General features: G+C 51.1%; 1 protein-coding gene across 1 annotated transcript in view; it reads left to right on the top strand.

Moving 5' to 3' along the window:
- Positions 1 to 18,009, top strand: part of GALNT14 (polypeptide N-acetylgalactosaminyltransferase 14) — a 220,995-nt gene that overhangs the window by 168,543 nt on the left and 34,443 nt on the right. Inside the window, exons 4-6 of the mRNA XM_061156239.1 lie at positions 7,834 to 7,901; positions 10,255 to 10,320; positions 10,447 to 10,568. Of these exons, the coding sequence (XP_061012222.1) occupies positions 7,834 to 7,901; positions 10,255 to 10,320; positions 10,447 to 10,568 (256 nt within the window). The remainder of the gene's footprint in view (positions 1 to 7,833; positions 7,902 to 10,254; positions 10,321 to 10,446; positions 10,569 to 18,009) is intronic.

The raw sequence follows: 18,009 nt of genomic DNA, 5'->3' as shown, positions 1-18,009 counted from the left end.
CTGCACCCTCACCAGGGGCCGTGGTGCAGGTCAGATCAGCCCGAAGGGAATGGCTGATGTCCGCTTTCTCGCCCATCACCTTGTACTCCAGCCCGGTCCCCCTCAGGCCTCTCTGTCCACCCTCGGCTCCTAGTCAGGGCCGGGCCCTTGCTCCAATCGGTGTTTTCTCGCCGTGTGTGGCCTGCGTGGATTTTCAGTATGCAGCGCCCACCCTCAGCAGAACTCCCCTTAGAACAGTCGGGGGCCGGGAAACTTGGCCAGGAAAGCCTCGCCCCCCGCTCTCAGAAGACCCGGGTTGTGTCAGCTCCCCTTCCCCATGCCACACCCCTTTCTCTCCTCTGGAGCCCCTCCCATGGCCGCCCTCCCTCCAGCGTCATCTGGTCCACCCCCCTCACTCAGGTCCTCAGCATCACTGGCCCCTTGGGTGGAGCCACCGTCACTGAGTCCCCTGGAGGACAGACGTGCCTGAGCTCACGCTCTCAGAGAGTGGCCACTGCTGTGCCCACTTCACAGTGGAGGAAACTGAGACTTGGAGATACTAAGTTAAGACCCACTGTTGCTCAGCTGACAACAGTGAGGCAGGGTTTCGACCCTTGCACTCTGCCCTCAGAGTTCTCAGCAGCCTGACAGGGCAAGGCTAGTCCCAGAGGTGGTGTTCAGCTTCTCTGGGGAAGGGGTTGGCACCAGGATGCCCCCAGTCACACTTCCAGCAGAACAAGGGGCTGGCCTTGGGGTAAACCACCCCATGTCCCTGGGACACAGCCCCTTACAGCCCGTCCTGATCTGCTCACCTATCACATGGTCAGCTGATCCCACAGAGAAGGAGGTGAGATTAAATGTGGGCCAAGAGTACGATCAAGCACAGTCAAACCTCCTGCCATTTCCATCACCCAGCCACACCTTCCGCTCTCCTTCCCGTACGGGCATGGCTGTGGGCAGGCGGGGCGGTCCAGGTGCTGGGAGGTGATAGGCTGACTCTGATGGTGGGCAGTGTCTTCAGCGCCACCTGTCACTCATGATGCATGTCCACTATGCAGGGTCACAGTGTCCCTTAGAAACTCAAGAGGGCACAGCCCATATGCGCTGTCTTCAACCTGGTACTTCCCACATCTCTGGGGGCAGCTGTCTGTGCCCAGCTTTCCTTGGCCGCAGACTGACTGGTTCCTCCTGTCAGCTGCTTGTCCCATCTGCCCTGGTTTCTGCATTCACCCCACAAGCCACTGCCTGGTTTGAATTTGATTTCCCAACAAGGCTTCAGCTCTTGACAAGAAAATGTCCCAAGTCACGGTCAGGTGTCACCGTGAGTCTCGATGTAGACTAATAAACTGCCTTTGTGATGTATGAGCTGGTGGGGGCACAGGGCTCAGCGGGGGTTCAACTGATGATTTACCTGGGTCTCTTCTGCGGAAGGGAGAGTGGAGTTTCTGAACCTTGCAGGCAAAGCAGGTCCATGGGGAGCTGAGGGAAGCAATACCACAGTGCCAGACCACAGCCTGCCCCACCATGCAAGGTCACATCTGGGCATGTCTGCCGGATGTTTCCATGAGGACACCAGAGCATCCGAGAGAGGCCCCCTGCCTTCCAGGCTGGCCATGCACCTCCATCCCGCTCAATACACACACATACACACACACTCACACACACACTCCCTCAGGGACCTCTTCTGGGCTCCTTCTCTGCACATCTCAACTCTTGCACTTAATGCATTTTCCCAGACGTAATCCTCAGTGAACTGTTGGTGAAGGCCTGTGTCCTACTCATGTCTTACCTACCCTCCCTGTGGCATACGGATCAGTCCTACAGCTTAGAGCTGCTCTGATTAATTCGGGTAAAAGACTGAGAACTGTGCTGGCCTAGAGCAGCCATTCCTGGGTCTGTATGGCTCTGGAGCACTTTTAAAGGGGCTCCACACCTGGGATCTGAAGACCTGCGTCCAGTCCCCACCCTACCATTTCCTAGCTTTGTGACCTTGGGCATATTGTTAGCCACATTGGTATTGATGATAATAAAAATACCATTCATGTTTCAGGTTCTGTCACATTTCCCACAAGAAGACATTACCCTGGGACATGTCGGGGCTGTTATGAGGACCCTGACCCCCCATGTTTCCTTACACTGTGTTTATGTTCTCAGGGGCACTTCAGGTACTGCCCCCAGACTCACCCCTTTCAGCTCTAAGACATATTTCTCTTTCTCTTCCTGCTGTTCCTCCAGCTCTTTATAATAATAATAATGATACTTGATGATAATAATATTAACATGTTAATATTAATATTAATGCTGAGTTTTATGGTCCATAGAACACATTGCATCTCTCACTTCATTTGGAGCCCCATCAGGGTATGTGAAGTCAGGGTGTACATAGTGAATGGAGGCCAAGGCCACAGATCTGAGAAGTGCAAGAGCCAGGACTCGGGTTTCTGGCTTCCTCGGGGAGAATCTGGGGCAGTAGGGGTCTGCCCCAGTGTCTCTGTCCACCAGCGTGAAGGAGGGCCTCCCCGGAGGCCCTGGTGCCCTGCACTCTGGAGGGGGAGTGGGGGGCCCCAACACCATACTTTCCATTTCCCATGAAATGCAAGACGCTACGCCACACTCTGCTGGGTGCCTTGCTGGCTGAGCCCAGGACCTCTTTTCTGCCTCTCTGGAACTTCCATGTGAGCCAATCTCCCCCCTCAGACCCTGTGGTCCATGAAAACTGCAGAATGGGGGCCCAAGAGCCAGGTGTGAACAGATGGGCTTAACATCATCAGTGGGCAGAGTGGAAGTGACTTTTAGGGGTGGAGGCAAAGAAGATTACTTCTGGGAACTTCCACAGCCAGGTGTCACTTGCCTTGGGAATCCGTACTTCCCTCATATTCCCTGTTCTGTCGCACAAATAAATCACCAGCCACTGGGAGGGAATTGAATGAAGAGCACTTCCTGTCTCACTTTTGTCATTGATGGAAGGATCTTTTCTAAGGTATTTTTCATCTTCGAGTGAGTGAATTGCTCAGTCATGCGACCCTGTGGACTGTAGCCCACCAGGTTTCTCTGTCCCTGGAATTCTCCAGGCAAAGACTGGTATAGGTAGGCATTCCCTTCTCCAGGAGATCTTCCTAATCCCAGGGATCGAACCTGGGTCTCCCGCATTTCAGGCATATTCTTTACCGTCTGAGCCACCAGGGAAGTCCATTTTTCATCTTTAGTTCTCTAGAATTTGGGTGACTATGCTGCCAGGCTCTGGCAAGGGAAAGATGCTTGCGGAACTGGGGAAGACTGAGTTGCCCTCTGGTTCCTCCCACCCAGCACCTGGCCAGGCCTTGGTCCCTCTGCTTATGCCTGCCCAAGTTTCTGCATTAGCCAGGGGAGGGGGCTGGGAAGGTGCACATGGGGGCACTCAGAGCCAGGCAGAGGCACAATGGGGTGGGCGATAGGGCGATAGGGGGAGGGAGGGAGTCACAGTCTTGATGAGTTAGGGCACTTTTCTCACTTAAGGACAGAGAAAAGCCCTGAACAGTGGTTTCTCTTGACTGCTGCTGCCACGAGTCCTTGTGTATATATGAGACTTAGAGCCTCCTCTTTTCTTTTGGAGCATCCTCCCGCCCCCTGCCTCCCATGGGGGGTCTGGAGCATGGCCAGTTTACATCTTGATTCTCCTCGCTGTGGCTTTTCATAATAATCTAGATTTAGAGGAGCAGTCTCTCACATTACGGTGATGAAGAAATTGGATCCTGGGGCCAGATATTCCCACTCTGTCCTTACCAGCTGTGTGACATCTGGGCACCTCTTCACCTCTCTACCTCAGTTTCCTTTTCAGGAGTACTGTTAATAACAGCTTCAGATGATTGTGGTGAGGAGTGAAGGACTTCAGGTGGTTAAAGGCCGTGGAACAATCCTGGCACAGAGTGAGACTGGACAGGTGACAGCACGTGCCATGAGGCACCTCCAGCCCAGGTAGACAGCAGGGTTCTAAGGCCATGGCTCCCAAACTTGAGTGGACATCAGAATCCTCTGGAGGGCTTGTCAAAATACAGTTTCCTGGGTCCCAACCCCAGATATTCCAACTGAATACACCTAGAGTAGGGCCCAAGAATTTGTGTTTCAGACAAGTCCCCAGGTGACACTGAGGCTGTACTAGCCCCAGGATCACATGTTGAGAACCAGAAGTGAAGTGTGAAGTTTTGGTCGCTCAGTTGTGTCTGACTCTGCAACCCCATGAACTGTAGCCCGCCAGGCTCCTCTGTTCATGGGATTCTCCAGGCAAGAATACTTGCCTGGGTATTAGTATTAACCTGGGTTTAGTAATAGTAATAGTAACCACCTGGGGTGGATTACTATTTCCTACTTCAGGGGATCTTCCTGACCCAGGGATTGGACTTGGATCTCCTGCACTGCAGGCAGATTCTTTACCATCTGAGCCACTTAGGAGCCAGTATCATCACAATTATCAAACCCCAGATTCCAAGAGCAGCTGCTGAGTGCCAGGCAGGGTGCTAAGCTCGTTTCCTGCAGCTGAGGCAGTTGTGCTGGTGGTTCCATCCTTCCTGAAGGTCTCCAGCTAGTGAATGGCGGATACACAGACAGAGCACTTGAACCCAAGACGGCCTGACTCCAGAATGACTAAACTCAACTGTCAAGCAGCCTCAGGTCTTCATTCAGCTGGCATTTATGGAGCGTCTGATAAACGCTGCCTGCATAGAGCCCCGTGCAGTTCAGAAAGCAATTTCAAGTACATTTCCTCATTTCATACACACAAAAGCCTGTGAAGTAGGTCAAGTATTAATATCGCCTGCCTTTACAAGGAAAATGTAATTACAGATGGAAATGAAGGCTGGGAGCTGCTCGGCATCCCGCTCAGGATCGCACAGTCGTAGATGGTGGAGGCCGCCGGGCCTCCCACGCTGCCGTAACCAGCTGCCTCTCGGGGGCTGGAGGAGGGGAGCTGTGGTTAGGGTGCAGTGGGCAGAAGGTGTAGACCCTGTGGGCAGCTGCCTTCTGGCAGAGAGTGAGCTGTGGATAGGAAACTCATTTCTTGGATAATTCCCAGGCTCCAGCGTGACTGGGATGTGCCTGCGAGATGAACACCCACTCCTCTGTAAGACTGTGAAAGGAAGGGGCACAGAACAGCCACAGTGGGGTCCAAGCAAGGGAAAACCGGGCCCTGGAGGGAAGGGAGGGCTGGCTTGGCTGCAGATGGGCTGGTGAGGTGTCCTGGCAGAGAACTGGTGAGACCAAAGGAGGGAGGGAGGAGGTGTAAGTCCCCAGGGTCTGGGTGGCAGGATGAGGGTAGGGTGTGCAGAAGAGAGGACCCAGGGGGACCCTCTGGGGACCCAAGCCAGGTCCCCAGGGCTGGACTTGACCTTTCTCCTTCTCCTGCCACCCCAGGCTCCCAAAGCCACTGCCCATCTCAGTTCCTCCCAGCCCCGAGCCACTTTTTTGGCACCCCCCCATCACTCCAATTGCTCTGTTTAGAGGAGCAAAAACCAGCCAGGTGTTACCAGGAAATAGTCTAATTAGCACTTACTGCTGACGATTTCGTTCTTTTTTTTTTTTTTCTTTTTTATACTCTGGACATTTTTTATTCGCTAATCATCTCTCAGTTCAACCAGCGCAGAGCTGCACGAGATTTACCTTTTGATGTTCACAGAAGAGAACTCTTGAATTTCAAAGAGCGGGCAGGGATTGGGGGGAGGAGGGCGCAGATCGCGTGAGAAGCTACAGCCGTAATCAAACCTCATTAGAGGGTATTCTTCCAGCAAGTTTTCCTTCTCTCTCTGCCTCCCTCTCCCTCTACCCTCTGATTGGAGGGCTGGTTGTTGAGTTTGGTGTGTTTGCTTTCGGATGATGGTGGCGAGGTTCCCCTCGCATCACCTCCTGCTCTCCAGGTGTTCACCTCCCAACAGCAGTGGGCTCAGGGGCTGGGGTTGGGGTTCCTCTCTCCACCTCACTCTGGTTGCCATGGTGAGAATTAAGGCTCCATAAATAAAGGTAGCTCCAGGGGAAGTTCTCCTCCTGGGAAGTCTCTGCATCTTGCTTAGAAAGGGCAGCTCACCAGAAACAGGGCTGGGTAAGAGCCTCTGCCAGGCCTATCTGAACCCCTCCCTGGTACACATGGGGCTCTGGGTGTCCTGTGGCAGGTGGCGTGGCCCAGGAGTGTTTCCGAGGAACCACACAGTTTGGTGTGTTTAGAGAAGCAGGATGCAGCCATCTCAGTCAGGACTGAGACTCAGAATACACACGGAAACATAGTCTTGCCTGGAGGCAACAGATTCCCAGCACAGGAAGGGAGATGAAGTCAGTTCAAAAATCACTGCTGATCCAGAAAACAGTAATAATTGTTACAGCTTATCACTGTTATTAGCAGATGCTGTGCTGAATGCTTTAGAAACGTTTCCCTTTAATTCTCCCTACAGCCCTATGAATGATGGGTACTACTCTTATTATCCCCATTTTACGGATGGGAATACTTTACTGCACAGAGCAGGAAAGTAACCTGGCCAAGTTCACACAGCTTGTAGTAAGTAGCTCCTAGACCACAGCTGCTGAAGGCCAGGTTCACATCTCCCTTGATCCGCATCATGTATGCAGTGCCTAGCACATAGTAGGTGTGCACTCAACATCCTTGGGGGGAACGGTCATGGGCTAAGGTGCAGCTGTACTCTGGCAATACAGAGAGTAGCTTGACGAGGCCGCTGCCCCCGGGAGGTGACAATCTGGAGGGGCCAGGAAACCAGCCCTCAGAGTCAGGCTGCCGTGAGAGATGCAGGAAGCTTCAGATACAAACGGCTGAGGGATCCCAGAGGAGGAAGCAATTCATTCTCACTAAGTGGATTGGAAAGCTCTTGGAGAGGAAGTGACATTTGAATGGGTCCTTGTGACAGACGAGGGGCATCTCACGCTGTGACAGCAGTAGGGGCACGGGCTTCACTTGTAAGAAGCAGGATGTCTCCAGTCAAAGGCACTGGGTGTGAGGAGGCTGCAAAGGGGGCTGGCTCCAGACTGGGAAAGGCCTTGAAGAGCGTGCTGAGGGTTTGGGGTGTAGATCGTGGGGAGCCTTTTTGTCAACTTCTCTATTTGCATTAGTGAGGGAAGTTGCATGATTGAAGATCAGATCTGTGCTTCAGACAGCTCACTCTGGAGGTCACAGGAGGATGGCCTGGCAGCAGGTCAGGCTACTGCAAAATAAACAGGTCTGTTCCCTGGTGGTCCAGTGGTTAAGAATCTGGCTGCCAGTGCAGGGGACACGGGTTCGAATCCCTGGTTTAGGAGAATCCCACATGCCACTGAGCAACCAAGCCCATTCGTTGCAACTATTGAACCTGCTGCACTCTAGAGCTCATGCTCCACAAGAGAAGCCACCATAATGCGAAGCTTGTGCAGCATAGCGATGAGTAGCCCCCGGTCGTCACAACTAAAGAATGCCTGCCTGCAGCAAAGGAGACCCAGCACAACCAAAAATCAATAAATAAAAAATTTTTTAAAAATATGTGTTTAAAAAACCAGGCAAAAGAGGTTGAACCAGAATGGAGGCATACTAGGTGAAGGTGATCTGAGTGATATTTTCAAGGAAAACCAGCACATTCTTGGTCACTGGTGTGATTCAGGATTTCGGGGAAAGGGAGGGTTGTTGAGGGTGGCTCTGGAGCTCTGGGTGCTAGGTGGGTGCTGGTGATATTCACCAAGACAATGCAGAGTTATATCCCAGTGGCTCAAAGGTGAGCATGTGACAGGACAAGTTTTTGGGTTGCTTGGAGTCTTTATTCTTCAGATAAAATGACACCTACTTAAAGCTCAGGTTGATACGTAGATTTGACTCTAGAAGTCACAGTGATCTTTCCTCTTTCCATCTCACAGCATATTAAACCGCACCCCTATGAATCTCATCCAGGAAATCATATTAGTGGATGACTTCAGCAATGACCGTAAGTACCATTGTTGTCCTGTACTGTGGACACAAGTGTCTGTTTCCAGCCTCTGTGTCGCTGGCAAAGGTGTACCTGCTAGTTCCCTGGGGATGGAGGAAAGCCTGGGTTTGTAGTAGGTGTGGAGGACATTGAGTGTCCTTGCAGGTCAAGAAGTATGTGAACCTTACATTTGGGAAAGAGTGTCTCAGGTCCTCTGCTATGAGTCTTTGAGGACCTAATCAGATCTGAATTGTAGGTTCTTAATGGGGTTGGTGGGCTTCCCAGGTGGTGCTAGTGATAAAGAACCCGCCTGCCAGTGCAGGAGACATAAAAGATGTGTGTTCGATCCCTGGGATGGGAAGATCCCCTGGAGGAAGGCATGGCAATCCACTCCAGTATTCTTGCCTGGAGAATCCCATGGACAGAGGAGCTTAGTGGGCTACAGTTCACACGGTCGCAGAGTCAGACATGACTGCAGTGACTTATACACATGTGCACTGGGGTTGGTATGTGTGCATGGGTGTCACTGCCCCGGACCTGTTGATGCATTCCTGGACTTGAAGAGACCCTGCACCTTCAAAGAGACCCCGAGCCCTGAAGCAATACCCATGAATAGAGATTCCCGACTTCTGTGCTCTGATAATTCACCAGCATGAGCCAAGGTCACCTACCCTCTTCCTCTCATTCCCATGGCAGGACTTGTGGGGGAAGAGGGGGCTTGGTCTTTGGGACATCCCATCACTTGGCCATGACACAGTGAGCAGCTGCCTTCCAACTTTCCAACCACTGGTCATTACCCATCTCCTAGCTATCCTGCCCAAGAACCTGGGTCCCACCCAAGTTCACAGTCCAAATCCACTTTCCCCAGGAAAATCACGCGGGAGTTTTCAGATACCTGTGTGTTCATTTTGACAGGTACGATCATTGCAGAAGTGTTGTTACACTTTAGGTATGTAGTGTTTAGGTATGTAGGAATCAGGCAGTGCTGATTCCTGTCCAAGAGCTGTTGTCACAGCCTGGGTGCTGCTGCAGGCAGTCAGCCACATCCAGGCAGAACCACCTCTTAGTGATGAACCAGGGGAAGCAGGTGATGGCCTCTGGGGACAGCTCTGAGTCCCAAGGGAGTGGAGTCTTTCCGCACCAGCCCTGATGCTGAAAGCTTGACGTAGGAGCCACTACCACACAGGGGTCTACTGTCGGAAGGCTGGAAACCCACACACCTAACATAGCCTTAGAAACTTGGGAGTTATGCACAAGTGGGTCGTGTACCAGATTCAGGGTGATCGGATTGGACTTGAGTTCTGAAACTCGGTGATCTGATCTCCCTTCCCCAGTGTGGAAGGGGTTGGAGGCAGGGAGCCACTCATCGTGTCGGGAGGTAGCTGGTACTCAGGCTGGAGATTGGGAACACTGCTGAATTTACTTAGAAGCAGAACAGCTTCAGTGGTTAGAGCATCACCTCTGGAACCAGCTGCCTGGCTTCAAATTCTAGACCTGTCACTGGCTCACGTACTAGCTACGTTCCTTGGGCAACTTATTAGCCTCTACAAGCATCAGTTTCCTTACTTATAAAATGGAGATAACAGTAACATATATATGGTTTATATAAGGATATAAATGTATTGACACATTTAAGTGCTTAGAGCAGTACCTGGCTCTGAGGAAGCCTCTGTAAGTTTTTGTGGTCACTCTGTTGAGTCCAGAACCAAATCAGAGAAGCTAAAGGTTGGTGAAACCAGTGAAGCAAAACCACAACTTATGATAATGGAGTTCAGAGCCAAGAATTGGTGAGCCAAAAGAGTTCTGGGGCAGGCAGGCGAGCCAGGACAACCCAGGCTGAGTGCCTAGGATGGGTCTCTTGCTCAGCCCCACACATTTCCCCCATGTGGAGAGTTGAACCAGCTCTGCGTGATGGGATATACTGGAGAGATACCCTGATAAATAGGGTCTCCTGTATTGAGTCTATGAGCTGAAAGGAAATGCTCTAGTTTGTCTCATCCATTCTCCGGCCTCTCAGCATCTTTTTCCTGAACCCTACCAAAGTGAATAAGACTCCCACCTCATGCTTCAAATAAGCTATAGAAAAGGAGAAATGTCCCCAGGTGACCATCTGGCAGTGTTCTAGCAAGTGCGCAAGTGTCAATGCATGACTGCCTTCTCCAGAGGCCCCCTTACAGCCACTTTGCAGAGACTGGGCCGTACTGTATGTGGCTAGCCATGGTCAGTCAGCACCTTCCAAAGTCCACAGCACCCTGGAGTCAGGACAGGGCGGTGTGGTTGGGGGTGGGGACGAGAGGCAGGGTGCCTCACCTACTCCGCTGGTTCACCTCCAGCCCCAGGCGCTCAATCACACGACCTCTTGTCTTTGTAGCCGAGGACTGCAAACAGCTCATCAAGCTGCCCAAGGTGAAGTGCTTACGCAATAATGAGCGGCAAGGTAGGTCTGCGCTGTTGAGTGGGCCCGGGGCAGGGAGCGGGGACGTGTTTGGCTATGTGTTCAGTGTGGTCTCCTTGGATGATGGAGCAACGGGGGCAATCCCTTGGCTGATTGTCCCTCCTGCAGGTTTGGTGCGGTCCCGGATCCGGGGTGCTGACATTGCCCAGGGCACCACCCTGACTTTCCTCGACAGCCATTGCGAGGTGAACAGGGACTGGCTCCAACCCCTGCTGCACAGAGTCAGAGAGGTGAGTGAGGCGCGTTCTGTGCCCTCCGCTTTCTCCAGCTCAGCACTTCATGTGTGCCCTCCACCCCTTGGGAAGTGGAGCGGGGGACAGATTGCAGCACCCATTTTATAGATGGAAAGACTGAGGGAGAGCGGCCTGCCTGGGGTCATGCAGCAGGCAGTGGTGGAGCAAAGCCCGGGACGTCTTCCCTGCCTCACAGTGTCACCTACAGCAGGCCTGCAGGTGGGGCGACAGCGGGGACAGGACGCACACAGCTTCCTGGGCAAGAGAACGGCCCGAATCCATTTTTCCCAGATGTGAGAAGGTTCCAGAAAGGGATGAGTGCCATTTGTGAAAAGGAGGCAGAAGAATTAACAGGGCCTTGTCACCCAGTTCCTGAGGCCTCCGTTGTACCTCCAGCCATGTCACTTTCACCCAAAGACCAAGACACAGGGGGCTGGATGCCAAGAGACCTGAATTCCTTGCCTCTGTCTGCCCTTATGTTATTCTAGAATTCTGTCTGCTTCCTCTCTCTGTGCCTCTTATTCCTCTTGAAAGTGAAAAAAAATTTTTTTAATTCTCCCATCAATATTTTATATCCCCCGAAATCTATCCACCCTCCACCCCTATCTACAGAAGGCCCTGCATATTTAGATGCCAGTGTCTGTGACTGGCATTCATGCTGCTCATTTTCCCCCCGAGTTACTGACTCTGCAGCTGCTCTGTGAAGTGGGAGGCCAGGTATTTTTTGACACATCCATTTCACAGATGAGGGTACGGCTTCAGGGACAATGCTATAACTTGGACCGATGTTCCCTAGCTGGTACCACCATCCCTGAGACCTTCAGTGTTGCCTCAACAGTATCTCCTTTGTGCTTTGTGCTATGGTTATTTCCCTTCTCCCTCTTCGAGGTGACTCCTTGACTCCTACCTGCAAAATGACTGTCAGGCAATGGAAGAATTGAGACGCGTGAGCTGCTCAGAATACTAAGAAATCCTTTCCAACTTTTTTCATCTGATGAGAGGACCTAGCTGGATGTACAGAGTTCTCACACATGAGCCTGGATGTTACAACCCATCCCATGGCCACTTTCCCTAAAGTTGGGAGGGCTCGGATACATGTGTGATGGTGAAGAGGTCTGGATGGAGACATGGTAGGTTATGAGCAGACCAGTCTATTGAGGGGCCTCACCAGGCACTGGAGGCCCTTCCGAGCTCTCCCTCCCTTGTGCTCCATCTGTAAATGCAGCCAGCCTCCCGGGTCTAATACCCTTACAAAGTTGGGCTTTTCTCTCTCGCTGACTGTGCCCTGACATTCCCAGTGCTTCACCTCCCACCAAGTCCTTCCTGTCCCTGGATGCCCTTCCTTTCCTCTTCACAGCCCCTTGCTCTCCAGGGCCTCATCCATGTTTCCTCTCCTCCAGGAAGCCTTTTCTGACTGTGTGGCCAGCTAGGATCACTCCCAGAAAGAATTGTCCACTTGGCCCCACAATCTCCTTTTCTGGGTTTAGATCTCTGTCTCTTCTAACAGATTGCAAAGCCAAAGAGGGCACCAATCACCTCCTGGTGATCCTAGAATAAGGTGCTCAGTGTTTGGAATGAATATAAGAAACTAGATGCAGTGGGAAGTGATACACTTGGAATAGGAGGAAAATGTGCTTGCTTCCTGACTGTAAATTAACTAACAGGTATTTATTGGACACTTGTTTTGGGCAGGGTTTTGAGGAACAATTGGGGATGGACCACATAAAAGGAATCCACATCCTGCTTAAGTTCCCCAATCCAGAAGCTCTTCAAACCATGTTGTTTAGGGTTGTTATGGAGACTTCTTTATGTAGTTGAGCTCAGTCTCTCCTCTCCTTGGGGGTGGAAAGAGGGGAGGTCAATGGGGAAAGAAATGTGAGAGGGCTGGGGGTGGGGCTGAAGTTTCCAGCCCTTTAATCACAGGGTTGGTTCCTCTAGAAACCAGCCCCCGTCTTCAGAGAGTCACCTCATTAGTATAAACTTAGATATAACGAAAGAGGCTCATTATGAGAAGAAAAGATGTTCCTGTCACCCCAAGTGAAAGTGAAAGTGTTAGCTGCTCAGTCATGTCCGACTCTTTGGAACCCCATGAACTGTAACTTCTGTCTGCATTTCTGTAGCTTGCTGAAATTCCTCAGGCAAGAATGCTGAGGGGATTGCCATTCCCTTCTCCAGGGGATATTCCCAACCCAGGGATCAAATCCAGGTCTCCTGCAGGCAGATTCTTTAGCTTCTGAGCCACCAGGGAAGCCCCTCCTGTCACCCCAATTTCCAAAAGTTTTAAGAGGAACAAAGGCCAATTTATTTCTTATTATATCACAGTACAGTGTATATTGCATTTTATTTATCCACTTCTCTACTAATGGACATTTGGGTTGTTTCTGCCTTCTCACGATTGTGAATAATGCTGCTGCAAACATTCATGTGCAAGTTTTCCCCTGAGTACCTGCTTTTAGTTCTTTGGGGGACGTACCAAGGAGTGGAATTCCTGGGTTGGTGTGGTGATTCAGCTTGGGATCTGTAGGGACCTCCAAGCTGATGTGTCCCTGCAGGATGCCATCCTCAGGCAGCCTTAATGAACCTGGAGGCTCTTCCCTTCCCTGTGGCTCCGAGTCCACCTCAGAAGCCGTCTTTGAAAAATGCCCTCTTGGGCATCCCTGGCCAGCTTCACCTGCACGGCAGTCCTCTTGTAGAAGTCACAGCCCCAAGAGTGAGCTCAGCTTCCAAGGCCAAGCTCCCGGTCCCCATCTCTGTCTGACCTAACGCTTTCATAGTGGAGGATTGCTCAAACAAACCCTGACTGAGGTCCTGCCCTGCCCCTTCAGACCCCGACTCTTGATGATGAAACGGTTCTGCTGATACATCCCTTTCCAGATGGGGAGTGTGGGTGTGTGTCAGCCTCTGTTTCCATGTCTTTGGATGTGTCTTATCTCAGAGTAAGACATGATTTGATCTTGTGAGTACAAGTGGAAATTTTCAGCTGTAATTGGAGTTTGGGATTTTTGAAAATAGAGATAAGAAAGAGGCTGGGTTTGAGCTGTCAGAAGCTGTCCTCAGCTGGTGTTTTCCACATGGAAAATCTCCTTGATTTCCCATCCTTCCCTTCAATTACTTGATGATACTTGAAGCAAGCACCACGTTGTTGGGTTTCTTTAAACAGAGTCTTCTTCCCTCTTCTCCTTATCTACATATTCCTTTAGTAGGAAGAAAAAAGATTTTAAGAAATTTCCATCCCAATAGCATTTGGCAAGTTGATATAAAAATGGCTTACATAAGCTTCAAAGCCCTTTCCCATGCTTTCCTCTCTTGTTTCTTCCAAAAGTCCTGTGAGGAAGGCAGGGTAGTTTTGCAAATTATAGATTGTTTTTGCTTCACAGCTGAAGAAGCAGAGCTCCTCATAGTATGCTGCTTTGCTTTAAGGTCAAATGTATACTGCATGGCAGAACCAGAATAGGAACCCAGGTCTCTGGCCCTGCTCCTGCTCCCCCATCCCTCCCTCCAGGCTAACAGAGACCCCACACTGTCATCCTCTGCTCTTCTGTGCACCACCTTCCCCAGACAGCAAGGTCTTAATCATCTTTGTGCCAACCACAGTCCCGAACCCATAGTAGGTGCTCCAGTAATGCTGGTGGATGCAATGAGTGAATGGCCATCTCTGGAAGTTTCTTGACTGCCCATTCACAACATGGTTTTAATTATGGTGGAGAAAGAAGAGACATAACTGGAGGGGTGATTGATGGCCATCGGCTCTCGGTGGGGGTGGGAGGTGGGCTTGGATTTGTGTCGGGAAGAGGGTAGGGCCTTGTTCTGGATCTGTCAGACATTCCGCCAGAGCTTACCTGTGGACCTAGCCTTGAAGATACAGCCACCTGGGCACACGGGTGGGAGCCTGCGGGGATCTGGGCATCTTTATGGAGAGTACATCCATCTCTGAGCCTACAGAAGACAAGGCCATGTTGCTCAGCCATAATTGGCCCACCTGCTCTGTCTCCAGCCACTGACAGTGTCCTCAGAGGGAGTTCATAGCTTCCCTCTTTCACCCAGTGCCAACTGAACACCTGCTTCCCAGCAGGCTCTGGACTAGGGGGTGGGCAGGGGCTGCTGAGGAATGCAAAAATAGCAGATGAGACCCCCAAGTTCATTCAAGAAGCTTGTGTCCTGGCTTTAAGAGGTCATGTCTAACATCCCCTGCAGCCCCCTCTTAAGGTCTTGGCTCCACACATCACTTAGCCCCAAACATCCCTCTCTGCCTAACTGGCCCTCCATTGTGTCTGAACCAAGAAGTTGCCACAGCTAAGTTGTGATGGGAATAATAGAAGGATAGAAATGCTCTGAGAGAGCTTCTCAGGTAGCGCTAGTGGTAAAGAACCTGCCTGCCAATGCAAGAGATGTAAGAGATGCAAATTTGATCCCTAGGTTGGGAAGATTCCCTGAAGGTGGAAGTAAGACTGGCGGCTTAACTCCAGTCTTCTTGTTTGGAGAACCCTGTGGACAGTGGAACCTGACAGGTTACAGTTCATAGGGTCACAAAGAGTTGGACATGACTGAAGTGACTTAGCACGCATGCATGCAGAAACCCTCAGAACTCATAGGAGAGTATCCAAGAGCCTGTCGTAGCCCTAGAGGCTGTGTGCATGGGTGGCTTCTGGGGAAGTCTGCGGCCAGGGTGAGCAACGAGCATTTTATTTTGCATTTCACTTTCCAAATATTGAGGAGAAAGTTTTTAAAGAAAAAAAAACCAACAGGATTTCAGTTTGGGGTTTCTAAGACCACCCTCATGTTCAATAATTCACTAGATACGCATGATTACTGTGTATTACCGCAAAAGGATATGGGTTAAAATCAGCAGCAGGAAAAAGTGCATGGGGAGCGTTCCAGGCATAATCATCCTAGAGCTGGTGTGTGGGCAGCACTTGCTTCCTGCCGTCAGGACGTGTGGCAACATGCATGGAGAACTGCCAAACAGGGAAGCCCACCTCAGCCTTGGCGTCCAGGGTTTTTATTGGAGGTCAGCCATGTAGACGTGACTGATCACTGCCACAGTCTCCATGCCCCTCCAGAGGTTCAATTGAGTTGGTACCACATGGCCCAAGGCTCTCACCACAAATCTCCTTGTCAGCAGAGTCTAATATAGCCCAGGGCTCCCAGGTAAACAGAGACACTTATAAGCAGAACAAATCAAGAGCTTAGAAGATACCTCTCAGGGGTTGGGCAAGGGCTAAGCATATCTTTAGGTCAGTCCTTTGGTGCACAAGGGTCTACCTAAGGATTTGGTGAAGCTGCAGAGGCCAAACTCAGCAGACAAAGGCAAAAAGAGGACTCTTGTCAGACCCACAGAAGAAAGTCAGTCTCTGAACTTCTGAGAGCATTTCAGATTTCAAGTCAGGAGTGGGGTGTGTCTCTGTGTAGATAGTGGTGTGGGTGGGGGTGGCTGTGGGTGCACGTGGTGTGTATACACACCTGGACACACGATGGCGGTGGCCACAGAGCACTGTGGCAGCCAGTCAGATACTGCATTGACTGTGCTGGAAGCATCTGTGCACATCCCAGAGGGGGACGCCATGCACTGAAAATGAGCATTTTCTTCCACGGGAGCCAGTTGGCTTCAAAGGCACCTTGTCACTCTCGGAATGAGTCCTGTATGGAGACTGAGGCCAGATTAAGTCTGTGAACATCAAGGCAGGTACTCAGTGATTCTGAGCTTAAAATAAGAAGACAGCCTCATTTAGGGGAGAGATTGAACCAGGAAATTAAATCGCTGCAAGAGAAACAGAAGTGCCTGCCCATGCTGACCAGGACAGGGAGGGGCAGAGGACTGGAAAAGTGCCTGGTACTGCCTGGCTGGTCCAGGCCTGTTGGCTCTTCCCAGCTCTTGGACTCTCATCATCCTGCCCTTGGGGCCCAGTTTCCCCTCCTCCACATCAGTATAGGAGTGTTCACCCAGCAGTAAAAGCTGAAAGGTGAAAGTGAAGACGCTCAGTCGTGTCCGACTCTTTGTGACCCCATGGACTGTAGCCTACCAAGTTCCTCTGTCCATAGGATTTTCCAGGCAAGAATACTGGAGTGGGTTGCCATTTCCTTCTCCAGGAGATCTTCCCAACCCAGAGATTGAACCCAGATCTCCCGCATCGTGCTTTACCGTCTAAGCCATCAGGGAAGCCCCAACAGTAAGAAATGTTTTAAAAATCCATGTAAAGCCTTAATGGCCCCTGAGAAGTTGTGCAGATTTTGAAACTATCCCCTTGATGACTTTGATGCTTATCAGCAGGATAGCCTGGAGGAAAGAGCAAGTGATGAGGCTGGAAAGCTAGATTGTTGTTTAGTTGCTAAGTTGTGTTCGACTCTTTTGTAACCCCATGGACTGTAGCCTGCCAGGCTCCTCTGTCCATGGGATTTCCCAGGCAAGAATACTGGAGCGCATTGCCATTTCCTTCTCCAGGGGATCTTCCAGACCCAGAGATTGAACCTGCATCTCCTGCAGTGTGGTAGGTGGATTCTTTACCACTGAGCTACCTGGGAAACCCAGCAGAAACTAGATACAGGCCTGTTATTGATGGTTTTGGATGCTGGGCTAAGGAGTTTGAACCTTATTTTCAAGCCAGTTCAGGATTTTAGCTGTAGAGCTGCAGAGTGAGATTTGAAAGTCAACTGTGTCAGCCACCTGTAGAATGACAGGGAAAGGGGTGAGAAGGGGGAGGGGGAGGGCCAGGAGTTCATTGCCATTGCCTTGTACTCCAGGGGTGAGGGGATAAGAGAGAAGTTCCATTCAGAAGAGCGGTTTTAGAGTTACAATCAGCAGGATTGATCCAGTTGATAGGCAGAGGTGGGGCTTCTTAAGTTAGTGCTGGAGAGGAAGGGGGATACGTTGACAGAAGTAGGGAACCAAGGGAAGGAATGTGTGTGGGGAGGCTGGTGAAGGCCCCACTGCAGAGCTTTATGAATCCGCATGGAGGGGCGGATGGTGTACTAGATCTGCTTGAGTCGGGAAGTGAGGAGCAAAGTTGGGGCTGAAGTTACAGATACAAGTATCACAGGTGACAAGTGAAGTTAAGAATCTCTGGAGATGCTATTTTCAACTTGCCCATAGGCATAGAAGGTTAAGTACTGGGAAATTCCCACTGTGAGGGGAGCTCTTGAGGTCACCTTCCCAGCTGACTGTGTCCATTGCCTCCTGAGAGACCCGTGACACTGAAGGACTTCCTGGGCCCCCTTCCTGATGTTCGTTTCCTCAGTGAGCAGCACACTCCCGCCAGCCTCCCCATGTCCCCACCATGCCTAGATGGCCACGAGCAGGCCAGGAGTAAAGGAGAGGCTCTTAGCATTGTAGGCATTGTGGAGAGGACACAGTGTCTGATGGCCCACTTTATACATGAGAAATGTTGAAATGCAGAGAGGAATGTGCTTGGTCAAGGCCCTGAAACCAGTCTCCGGCCCTCCC

This window comes from Dama dama, chromosome 11 (genome assembly GCF_033118175.1).
Source record: "Dama dama isolate Ldn47 chromosome 11, ASM3311817v1, whole genome shotgun sequence".
Lineage (NCBI taxonomy): Eukaryota > Metazoa > Chordata > Mammalia > Artiodactyla > Cervidae > Dama > Dama dama.
The sequence above is the reverse complement of the archived record's forward strand: the minus strand, read 5'-3'. Positions and strand labels throughout refer to the sequence as shown.